The sequence below is a fragment of the Elgaria multicarinata genome, chromosome 5 (assembly GCF_023053635.1).
Source record: "Elgaria multicarinata webbii isolate HBS135686 ecotype San Diego chromosome 5, rElgMul1.1.pri, whole genome shotgun sequence".
Classification (NCBI taxonomy): Eukaryota; Metazoa; Chordata; class Lepidosauria; order Squamata; family Anguidae; genus Elgaria; species Elgaria multicarinata.
The window spans coordinates 34,276,657-34,289,292 of NC_086175.1; the positions used below are offsets into that span (position 1 = coordinate 34,276,657).

Here is a 12,636-nt window from a genome sequence, read left to right on the forward strand (position 1 = left end):
CTTTCATTCTTCCAGCTCTTCTGTGTCATTCAAAGGATTACTTCTTTTTACCTGTTTGTGTAAACCATCCTTTGGTCTTATTATTTAATCATATGGTAAATTCATTGTAACCTTTTCACTAGAAAGAGTATGCAAGCTCCTTCACAGGCATGGTGAGAAAGTGATTTTATATATATTTTTTCTTTGAAGAATTTTAGAGTAGGTGAAACATTGGAGTTGGGAAAAAATGCAAGGGGAATGCTTAATAGGGTTCTGTCTAAATGCCATTTTATCTGTACCTATTGTTCTTCATGGCTGTATGACTAAAATGCCAGGCTTTAATTTCTCCTCGGGCTTACAGAGGCAGAACTCTTATAGGAATAATTGATAAAGGGGACAAATTTAAGCCCACAAAAGTTTATGCCAGGGATGCGGAATCTGTGGCTGTCCAGATGTTGGACTCCAACTCCCATCAGCCCTAGCCAGCATGGCAGTGGTAAGGGATGGTGGTCTGGAGGACCACGGGTTCCTCATTTATAGCTTATGCCATAAAAATGTTTTAATCTTTAGTCTGCCAAAATGAAGGCGCAAGACCCTTTGTTTTTTCTGCAGAATAGACTGATATGGCTACTTGTTAGGAAATATAGGGGAATAGGTTCCTTTAATAGTAAACAATTTCCATAGGAAAATTTTTGGGTTCTCCTTGCATTGCCCAGAACTAATAAATGCTGCTCAAGATTTGTGTTAAAAATACTTAATAAGCTCATCTTACACTACTGTAGATGCTTGCTAAATTGCTAATACCACTGAAAATCCATATATGATAAAAATAATATTGACTTTTAAAACATTTCCAGCATTGTGGGTTGTAATTCTTATTGATTTTGCTTATTGTCACAGGAGTTACATACCATCTAATCATTTTGAAACAGTTTTCTCTAATATTGCTACATAAAAATAATTTCTTCTCAAATTCAAATATTCCCAAGCTTTCATATAAATATTGTCTCCTATATCCTGTGCCCATTTTATGATATATTCGTTTCCTGCTCTATTTCACATTCAGTTTTAACAATAATTTTAAATATTTTAAATAAGTGTTTTCCTGTATTATTTCCTTTTCAAATTCTGTAACTTTCCTTAATTAACTATTTCTCTCATCTCTGTTAAAAAAGCTCTGACTTGAAAATAAACCATAATAAATTTCCCGTATCCCATCTGTTCTTTTTCCTTATAATCCAATGCTCCATTGTTTACCATTAGATCTGTATAAATTATTATTTTCCAATCAAAAAATTTAAAGCCATTATTATTAAGTTCAGGAATTTGTCCCAGATTCTGAAAAGGTTTGATATGAAGAATTTCTTTTTACACTTAATAGTATTTGGTTATTATTTACCCATAAAAAGTTATGTAATGGTGCATTCATACAAGCTTCCTCAAATCTGAACATTGTAGAAGATAGACGTTTTATCCAATCAACTAGCAAATTAATAGAACTTGCATAATATTTTTCTTTTAATATTTGATGCTATCAAACTACCACTTTTATTTTTGTCTTTCAGCATTTATTATATCCTTGACTATATTGATATCAGATTCTGCCATTTATTTTTTAGGTATACCTTTGATACTATAATTGGAATAAACTGATGTAAAAAAATCAGTTTACGTAATAGACATTTTTACAGCTGTGATTCTACCTAAAATATAGATTTTCAAATTAGACCATTGATCAATTAAAACTATATATTCTTTATATAATGGATCATAATTTAAAACTTGTAAGTCATCAGTATTTTTGACAGTTGTATACTTATATATCTTAGTCTAAAGTTTTGCACATATAAATTGCATCCAAGTAGTAAATTCCAGACCTGTAATATGTCAAAAACCTGAAACAAGAAAGGCCATTCTATATTGTCAAACTCTTTCTCTGCATCTAAAAAGACTTAGAGAGATCCCTTAGAGAGATCCCATGCAGGTTTAGACAGAAAAAGTCCTACAACTCTCACCATTCTGACTAGTGAATATTGGGAGTTGTAGGACTTTTTTTTCTGTATAAACATACATAGGATTGCACCCTAAAACTATTTCTTCTTTAATTTCACCAGTCGTATCTATTATATGTGATATTATCCTAACAGTATTCTTCATTTCATTATTTAATTAAAAACACATTTGTATGGTTGAATTCATTTATATAAGACTGCATTTTGTGTTTTAATAAATTTCAAATACTTAATAGCCTTTTATAATATTTTCATGAAAATAATTAGCTATCTTTGGAAAGAAAAACAGTTTTTTATTAGGGCATAAGGCCAATACAGCAAGGAAGAAAATCTGTATTTGACAAATGACAATGTCACCATCTGGGAGACAATTGGTGGGTGGGAGGAGAAAATAAATAGGAATCTGGACTCTAATTAGAGCTTGGTCAGATGTGTTTGAAACCTGGTCATTAGTGGGATTTTACTAACATGAATTCAGTATCCAGTCAGTTGTGTTTCTGTGTACATCTGGAATTTGGTGCTTCTGTTGTGAACATAGTAATTCCAGAGAGTTTTGCAAGCCAGCGCTGAGACGAGCTGACTGAGTGTGTAGGAAGGTGCTTTAAACACAACTTGTTGACACATTAGAATGGTGATCATTCAACATTGCTTTTGCGTTGATAAACCCATTTAAAATTAAGGCTGCAGTCCTTTACCCACTTACTTTGGAGTATGCCCCATTGAAATCTATCAGACTTACTTTAGATTATATATGTATAGAATTACATTGTAAGCCACAAAAAATATGCACTGATAACCATTTTAGGGAATCTTGCACTAAAATATTTTTGCAACTATTTTATAGTTCCTAATCAGAAACTCCACTAACTTTCTGCAGAAGCTCTTTAAATTTAATGCCATTCAGGTTTTTGTTTTGTTTTGTTTTAAAATAACTCTTCATTGCGAAATTACAGTTGTAAACCTTTTGTTTACTGTCCTCCCACCCCACTTCTAGGATATAGTTTATTTTTGTTTTATAAAGATTTGTTACATCTTGCAATTGTTAAAATAATAGCTTTTTCAAAACATTTGCTATTATTGACTAAATCATCCATATTGTCTTCTTTCTTTTATAGTGTTTTACACAACTTTCCAAATGGAGATGGTGCCTTATAACTTCTTGTGGTTTGCACTCAACAGTGTGTGATCCAAATGAAAAGGTAAGTTTTTGTGCTAACAAAATAACAGATTTACTCATGCTTTCCAGCAGTGAGGAGTTAGACTGTAGTACCAGTAGCAAAAGCTGATTCAAAGATCCAGCTGTGTATGAAACATTTTATGCTTTTCTTGTATTGGCATTTTGGGACTGAGTGTCTTTTTATGAACCGCCCGGAGAGCTTCAGCTATTGGGCAGTATAAAAATGCAATAAATAAATAATAAATTATTCCCATCATGGAAAATGATTTGGCTTTTGACTGGATCAGTGCTGCCACCTGTTTCCAGATCCAAGCATTGAAATCTGGCTGTGGTCTGCAGACTGTGTGCTGCTGGGCCATGCCAGAAGCCCAGCTGGTGAGTTCAAGGAGGTTCTAGGGAGGATGTACATTGGGATGCTGGTTACTTTGGTATCATTGGGCTGGATCCACAGTTTTAGTATTACTTGTGGATGATGGGTTTTTTCTGAGCATAATGGACATTTTGGATCAAACCCATTGCTTGCATCTTCAGCAACTGATTAGCTTATGATATCAACACAGTGATTTAGCTTGAAGATAACACTAAACCATTGTTTGTTTAACTTAACTCTGGTTTGCTTATGTCTGATTCCATACAGTGGCCAGATACCTTTCCCATGAAGCTGATCTAAAAGGATAGCATGATTGAGTAAGAGGAGCAAGATTGCATTCCCTCTATCCCTCTCTCGATAAATGCCATCCAATTAGGTTACAAAGGTTGATTTGGTTCCAAAATCAGGCCTGAACCCCGACTGGAAAGAGTCTAGATAATCAGTTTTATCCAAGAATACCTGAAGTTGTCCCACTACAACGCTCTCAATCACCTTAACCAAACAATAGTATGTTCACAACTGGGCAATAATTGTCACAAATCCTTGAGTTCACTCTTCAGGAGTTGTTGCGCGAGCACATCCTTCAAAACATCAGGCACCACCCCTGACACAACAAGGTAATAACCACACCCTGAACCCTCCAAGCCATGTTGGGCAGCCTTAATTAGCCATGTGGGACAGGGATCGAGAGAGCATGTGGGTGCCCACATATCTGCCAACACCTTGTCTACACATTAGGCTGTATGATGTTGCCAATGTATGTCTTAAACATGCTTAAGGCAGGAGGGGCTATTGGGACAGAGTGCACAAGCCCGCAACATGCTACCAGTCTTTTAACAGTGCTATATATGCTTAAGAACTTTATACGTATGTGGCCAACTTCTGAATAAAATCCATTTTAATATGTTTATTGGCTCTTTTGTCAAGCCCTCCAGCTCTTTGGATGAGGACAACTGTATGTGTAAATATTGAAATATTTATATTATATTATATCCTTCAGACTTTTGAGAAGCTTCTTATTGCCAACAGAGGAGAAATTGCTTGTAGGGTAAGTATAACTTTCAAAATTGTTATTTTTCTATTTTTCCACTTTTATTGTTATTTTAAACACTTTTCCCTCCTCCCACCTCCTCATTGCTAGGTAATGAAAACATGCAAGAAGATGGGAATTAAAACAGTTGCCATACACAGTGATGTTGATTCCAATGCGGTAAGTGCTTCTCTTGTCTTGTAAAATGTCTTACTAGTTGCCATCACTGGCTAATCAAATCAGAACATTAAAGTAGTGGTTCTTTAAACTTAATATTAGATTATCTTTTATTATTATTATTATTATTTTTTATTACATTTATATACCGCCTCCCAGCCGAAGCTCTCTGGGCGGTTCACAACAATTAAAATAGACATTAAAAGTATACAATTTTTTTAAAAAAAACATAAAAACAGTATAAAAACAACAACAGTATTCATTTAAAACAACAATGATGTGTTCCTAAATGAAACTAAAAATATAACTTGATAACTCTTCTTGTAAAATCAAATACATTTTTAAAAGTACATTTGATTAAAAACTTGAGTGGAACAATAGAAAGGAAGTAGAATATTCTATCATGCTAATAGCAATATTAGTAGGTTTTTTTTTCTTCCCATGCTAAAATTTAGATCCAGAATGCTTACTGAACAACTAGTACCATAGAAGTTGCATGTTTCTTCATGGCCTCTGTACAGATCTATATATGGAATATGTCCCTACACAGAGATAGATTTGAATCTCTTATAAGGTGTAATTCCCCAAAAAGAGTCAATGACATTCAGGAAAACATTTCTCATTAAACTGTTTCAGACACATGAGTTAGGTTAATAAGCTCTGGCTTAGAGTCAGCGTTTCATGCACCAGGAAACATGGTACATATTAGGAAATCAACAGTACTCAAGGAATGCACAGGAGTACTATACATAACTATACTGGATAGCAAGTTTGTTTATCCTAAGACCAACTATTAATCCAAATTGGGGCATGAGTAATTAAAGAAATTATATCTTCATGGATGTTTAACAGACTGTGAAATATATTTTAGTTCTCGTTGAATCCTGTCTACCAAGAAACCAAAGACCAACTAGTGCTGAATGATGCTTTGGTAGTTTGTCAAGCTGCAGGGATTTAATTTCTGAACTAGGGAAGTTAACAAAACTCTTTGAATGTATGCCAATAGACAATGTGATCAACACCGTGTTCGCTTTTTCATGTGATCTGTTGTATTTCATTAGTAGTGTTTTGTCATAAAGATCTGAGAACCTGTTAAGAATCTCTTACTTTGGGAGTGCTGGAGGGAGGAGAAGGATACTATTGCGGTGTTCTCCTGATTGTGGTTTTCCATATACCATCTCATTGTTCACTTTTGCAATCACTAATTACAATGATAACATTGCTTGTGTTTCACATTTAATCTTACAAATGTTTGAAAACAGAATTGCACTTTCTATTGCTTGAATCACACATTAGTGAAACAGTGTCGCAATCATATTGTTGGAGGTGACTTAGATACTGCTTTGGTAACATTTAGATGAAAGAATTGCATGGGATGATCAGAATATATGGAAAGTTATGCTAGGGCAACTGGCCCCAGAAGAAGTGTGGCACACTGGCATAATTATTTGTGATTCCTTGAATTAGGTTTGTCATAGTGGTATAGAATTTAGCCCCAGAGAAGCCGCAGCCGTGCTATTGTAGTAATGTAAGAATCAGGTTTAAACGGGCCTAGAAGAAACAATATACACAACACCCACCCACCCACCCACACCCACACCCCACCCCACTGTGTTTCTGAGCACAGCAGAATGAAAGAACAGCAGAATGAAAGAAGAACAAATGCAGCTTCGGTTCTAGTGAAAAAATGTTTACTGTATGCCAAATATTCAACAATCCAATCTGTATAACCCCAATTCTAAAAGACCGTTCATAGTTTAGAAACTGTTCTGCCAGAGTTTATCACCAGTAACCTGAGAATTCTTTAAGGAAGTTATTAAAAAGTAAAGCTGATAAAACATTACTTGGCAATCAGTGCTACATAATAACTGCACAATAATGTACATCCATACCAAATAAAACTTGGCTTAAAAAAAAAGCAAAGTGACTTTTACTTCATGTAAGTGTAGGCTTTGTCTTGTAATTGCCGTGCTTCTTTCTTAACTCCTTCAAAGAGCTTGCTAGTTTCAGATGTTGCATATACTCTTCCACCACTAAGTGGTATGGAGCTTTCCACATTTAGTGGGCATGTTGATATGTGATCATTTTGTCTTCTGTAAGAAATGGACTATTTCTGCACTTGCCTTTTACACCTTAAATGGAAGCCTTTTCTGGTACTCAGCCATCCTATTCTCACTTAGCTTAAAATCTTGGTTCTGTAGTTAAGAGAGTTATTTTTCTTAGTATTCCCATCTCTGGTTGCCTGTGAACAAGTAATTAACTATCAAGAGAAATAGAAGCTAACAGGTATCTTGATTTTAAGTACATTCACTGTTAAAACAAAATAAAAAATTCTTGGAAAATTCACTTGGCCTCCTTGTTGTCTTTTTTTAAAATGTGTTTTAGATGTGGTTATTCATATCTGCTTTTATCTGAGTAATTTGAAGTTGGTCCAGGCTTTTAAATTAAACATTTGTGTTTTTTAACTTTTTAATTATTTTATTGTTTTTTTATTGTTGAATTGTGAATGTAGATTGCATTTTTGTTTGTTTGTTTTATGATTACTTTAATATGTAAACTGCCTCGGGAGGATTGTCTAGCCTTTAAAGACAGTATATAACACTTACAATAGTTGGACAACTACACAGAATTTCTTCTAGATGTGCAAGACTATGAGTGGTTGGTGGCTTGTGTATTGTAGTCTAGTGTAGTTGTGACAATTCAATTTGCAAAGCACAGGTTCAGGGATGCAAGTAATACTTGAGGTCTTCCTTATTTTTGGGAGTCCTCTGTCTTGGAAAAACTGGTGTCAGATCCAAGAATGAAGCTTGACCAGTAGGGGTTCTGATGTCTCAATATAGCCTATTTTGCAGAGGATGTAATTTTGTTCTGAGAAATGTTGGTTTGGATTGGCACTAATGCATAGGTGTAAGTGCTCGAGAATAGATAGAATTAGTTATCTAGTGTAGTGCTGGAGAATAAAGATATGGTATACGCAAATTGGAAATAAGTTTGGATTGTCTTCTTCAGTGGAGGATTTGCTCAGATTTAACAAGTTTTACTGGGCATTGTGTTACAATGTGTCACTGGTCACAGTGCATCTTAAGCTCTGCTGTGAGCTGGAGGCTCGATCAAATCTCATCTCTAACATAAATTTATTAGGCGTCCAAGACAGTCACTGGTGGAAAGAACCCAATGGCAGTAGTTGGGCAGTGTGCTTGATCATGCTGTGCATGAATGCTAATCCAGGATTCTTTGGAATTTGTTTTAGCATTACGTACGGATTTTGTTAAACTGGAAATGAAGGTTAGATTGGATTTTAAAAATGTATTTAAAGCTTGGCAAAATGGTCTTAAATTCAATCACTTAAAACTTTCCACTTTTTGTACACTGCAAAAAAGCAGATGCTTTAGCCTTTTTTGTGTTCTTTAAAAATAGCATCTTCAGGATAAAAGTGCTTCCTCAGCCATGAGTGTAACTTTGGTAGCAGGCCTATGTACAATAGATATTTAACATTTCTTTAATGTCTTACATACATGTTGTTAATTTTTTAATGATAAATAAAGAACAGGCTAACACTAATTGGATGAGAACAAAAGAAGTTATAACATAAAGCAGTGAATGAGGGATAATTTTATTTGGCATTTTTGACACAGCAGGGACTCTATAACCTTAGACCGTAATGAAGTATAAATGACTTGAAAAATCCCATGGGAAAGTAATTACAGGAATTTGGTTGAGTAAAAGAAATTTCATTCTAACCATATAGTATATGTCATCCTAGTGAAGACTTCAGGTGTTACCTAACTTCTAAACAATCAAAATCCAAGTAGGATTTGCAGATCGTACCTTCTCTAGAGAACACCTCCATCACATAGTCGGACTGGAAGTCATCCTATTGCTTAGCTTTTTCCTCACTGAAATCACTTAAATTAGTTGGACTTGTTTAACTTGCACCCATCTGTATTAAGAAATTTATAAATAGTGGACAGCAGAAGAGGATGGTATATGGCTTCTCTGTACCTAGGGATAGTTGTGCAGTTCAATATAAGTCCAGTGTGGAATTAGGTGTGTGTGTGTGTGTGTGTATTTAATTCCATGTGAAAGTAATTACCTTATAATATAGGCATGATCTGATACGGTTAGCCATTTTGGGGGGGGGGGAAGGGAGAGGGAGGGAGCAAATGTGTTTTGTGTGTGTGTATAGCATTTGCTTCAGAAAAATTATCAAGAATCACCCAGAACTAAAGGTGTATAGATGCTTGCCCTTATTAAGTGGAAATGACAGCTGTGTATTGTATAAATCATCTCAGTGAGCTTTATTTGAAATAGGAGAGCACTCCCCCCCCCACTTCTTTATGGGTTCGGGAAAAGCACTTGAGCCCAGATCACAGATGAGATTTTCTGAAAAGTTCTGGGAGAATAGGAACACTGTCCCCTCCCTCCCTCTTCCATGAACAGTAGCAGTCCTTTGCAGAGATCCTGTGAAAGTGATTGAATTGGCTATGCTTGTGTGTGAATGGATAGATATGCATGTGAGATTGTGGGGTGGCCATGCCCACCTTTGGCTCTGACCCTGCCCACTGCTGGCATGTGCCCCCTGACACACCCTTGTGGGAATGCAGTCTGCCATGGAGAAAAAGACTCCTGACCCCTGCTCTGGTGGATGGGTTAGCTATTCCATAGGCTTCCTAAGTTTGCTACATCTTTCCTCTATTTCCTCTTATCCCAAATGTATTTGGGAAGATAGTATGACTAGGCCACATGCGTTCTTATCACTCTCAATAGGCCACTCCAACTCTGGTATCTCAAATTCCTCCTTGCCGAGGACATGCACATCTTCCCCTATCAGGACAAACTGTTCTCCCAATTGTTGGATCCTCCACATGTATCATCTATGCTCAGAGTTACTCTATACATCCTAATTCTTGAGGTGCAACTCCAAGATAGAGGTACTGTGGTTTTGGAAATCAAATATTTCGGATGGAGGTTTTCATCTAGTCTTAGATGGGATTACACTCCCCCTAAAAGACCAAGTGTGTGGGGGTCCTCCTGGATGCTGAGCTAACTGGAGAAGCCCAGGTGGCTGCAATGTCCAGGAGTGCATTTTACCAGGTTGAACTGGTATGCCAGCTGCAGCCCAATCTGGAGGGAATGGACCTTGCCTCAGTTATCCATACACTAGTGACGTCCAGGCTGGACTACTATAATGCTCTCTATGTGGGGTTGCATTTGAAGACAGTTATGAAACTTCAACTAGTGCAGGATGCGGCTGGTCAAGTATTGGTGGGGGCGAAGCGATCACATAACGTCTATATGAGGCCAACTGCACTGGTTACTGGTGTGTTTCAGAGTCCAATTTAAAGTGCTGGTTTTGAGCAAGCGGTTTGGGACCAAGTTACTTAAAGTATTGCCTTCACCCGTATTAGCCTGCCCGCACTTTAAGAACAGAAAGAGGGGTTGCCCACACGTAAGAGGGCCTTCTCTGCAGTGGCCCCACACTTTTGCAACAAGTTGCCATTGGAGATCTGCCATGCACCATCATTGCAGGCTTTTAAGAAGGCCTTGAAAACATATTATTTACCATGGCCTTCTCTTGATATGACTACTGTTGTTGCTGTTATTGCCATTGTTGTTCTTGTTGGTTTTATTGTTTTTATTGCTATTTTACTGTATTTTATGTTTTTAATATTTTAATTGTTCTTATTTTTTTTATTGCTGTAAGCCATATTGGGAGGGCTTCTGCCTTGAAAGGTGGCCAAGAAATATTTTAAATAAATAAATATTCACAATCTCTTTACATGCATATCTTCTGCTTCCAAACTAAAAAAGGTTCTCTACCTGGGCTTTCCAGAGGTATATCACACCACTGGAACACATTTTAAACTACTGATTCTCTCTGAGAATGATAGTCTCCAACTTTACTTATTCCATGGTTAAGCAGTTCCTTTGAGCATTGGCTAATATACTACCTTACCTCTTAAGGTAAGGTCCCTTGAGGTTAGTATTGGCTAATGGGGAAAAAAACCCTTTTGAGTCCCTGCGTCTTGTGTTGGTTGTTATATGAGGTCATTCTTGTAGCGGCCTTCATTTCAGCCTATTGTGTAAGTAAATTCATGCTATTTCACAGGGACTACCCTGATTTGCAGTTCTTTAACAATAAGGTTATTCTACTGCCAGATTCTTATTAGAAACCTGAAGTTGTTGCTTCAGTTTCATATTTCCCAAAAGGGGTGATCTTACAAGTGGTTTTCTGCCTGTCTTCTCTGAATTGTGGTGTTAAACTGTACTCTTTGGGCCTTTGTTGTGCACTGGCCTGCTATGTGACTTTTTTTAAAAAAATCTGCTCTTTGTTGCTTAAAATGGCTCTATGAAAGGAAACAACTTCGCAACACAATGTTATTCTTAGTGGCTTATGAAGGCAATCTCTTAATTTTTTTAATCAATTTTTTATTATGAGTTTTAACAAAATAAAATAGTAAAAAACAAAACAAAAAAGACAAATGAAAGTACATACTTCAAAAGCCTTGGTTTGAAATATCACAACATTCTAAATGAAAAAAAAGGAAGTGAAAGTAGAATAAATTGCACATAAACTTCCGTGAAGGCAGACAAGATATCCAAATATAAGTCCATTCGTAAATGTTGCCTGTATACCACTCTTGCTGTTAAGTCTTCAATCCATTGCATTATAGGCAGTGAGCTTTTATTTTTCCAATGTTGTAATATCAGTCTTTTAGCAGTCAAGAGGTCATGAAAAATCCATTTGCTCATGTTATGTTAGTTTCCAAGAAGCAGGTACATAATTTAAGATGACATGTATATCAGAAGATATTAAAGAGCTTTTTAATATAAAGTTTATGTGTATCAGAATTTCCTCCCAAAAGGAGGCAACTAATGGGCATTTCCAGAACATATGAACAAAGGAAGCATTAGGTGTATGATACTCCAGCAATTAGCTGATTTAGAAAACCTTTTTTAAACCTCCCCAGAGAGGTCCGCTTGGCGCCTACACTGTACTGCTTTCGTCGCCAGCTGAAGACCTTTTTATTCACTCAGTATTTTAACACTTAATTTTAACTTAAATTTAAATTTTACTGTTTTAACTCTGTATTTTAATCTTATATCAACTTTGCTGTGTGGTTTTATCCTGGTTGCGCTTTTTATACTGTATTTCGTAATTGTGTTTTAAACTGTTGGGTGTTTTACTGTGGTTTTAATTTTTGTGAACCGCCCAGAGAGCTTCGGCTATTGGGCGGTATAAAAATGTAATAAATAAATAAATAAATATAAAAAAGAGACGCTGTGGCGTCCAATAGAACCGAAACAAATGTTTTTGCTGAGTAAGATGTAACCAGAAGTGGTCTATTGACATATCAGATACTGATGCCAAAATGGTGGTCCTTTGATTAGATAAAATAGGACATTCCAATTCCCTGTTCCATTCCTGCTGAAGCCCCCATGTATCATATTTATTTACTGATAATAAGTATTTATAAACATAAATCATGGGCCGATTTGCTTGGTCAGCTTCAATAAGTGTTTCCAATAGCAAAAGAGATTCTGAAGCAGGAAAAGCTGGAGTGCCAAATCTATATTCTAACAAATCTTGCAACTGCAAGTATTTCTATTCAGCTGCGGCAGGCATTTAAATTTATCTCACAAAGCTGAAAAACAAAAACTCATTATCTACACCCAGTAATTGATCCAGGGTAAAAACCTTCTGTCAGCCCTGGTCCACCATAAAAGCATTTTCTTTCCTATTTTTAAGTCCTGATTTCCCCATTTCCCCATTATGTCATGTCATTCATGAGAAAATGGCATGACATAATTGACGTGACATTATACGTCACTCATCTCTAACCACCAAAATTGTGGGAGGAGCACTGTCTACCTTAATATGCCGAGAACT

The 12,636-nt window shown here is 36.1% G+C and overlaps 1 protein-coding gene across 2 annotated transcripts in view; it reads left to right on the plus strand.

Annotated features, from left to right (window-relative positions):
- The window catches only part of PCCA (propionyl-CoA carboxylase subunit alpha), a 260,737-nt gene that overhangs the window by 8,067 nt on the left and 240,034 nt on the right, over positions 1-12,636 (plus strand). The window contains exons 1-4 of one of the 2 annotated variants that reach the window (XM_063126108.1): positions 106-152; positions 3,107-3,190; positions 4,539-4,586; positions 4,680-4,748. In XM_063126108.1, the coding sequence (XP_062982178.1) occupies positions 150-152; positions 3,107-3,190; positions 4,539-4,586; positions 4,680-4,748 (204 nt within the window). In that variant the 5' untranslated portion in view covers positions 106-149. Of the gene's footprint in view, positions 1-105; positions 153-3,106; positions 3,191-4,538; positions 4,587-4,679; positions 4,749-12,636 lie in introns of those variants that run through there. The other variant, XM_063126107.1, reaches the window with a different exon arrangement.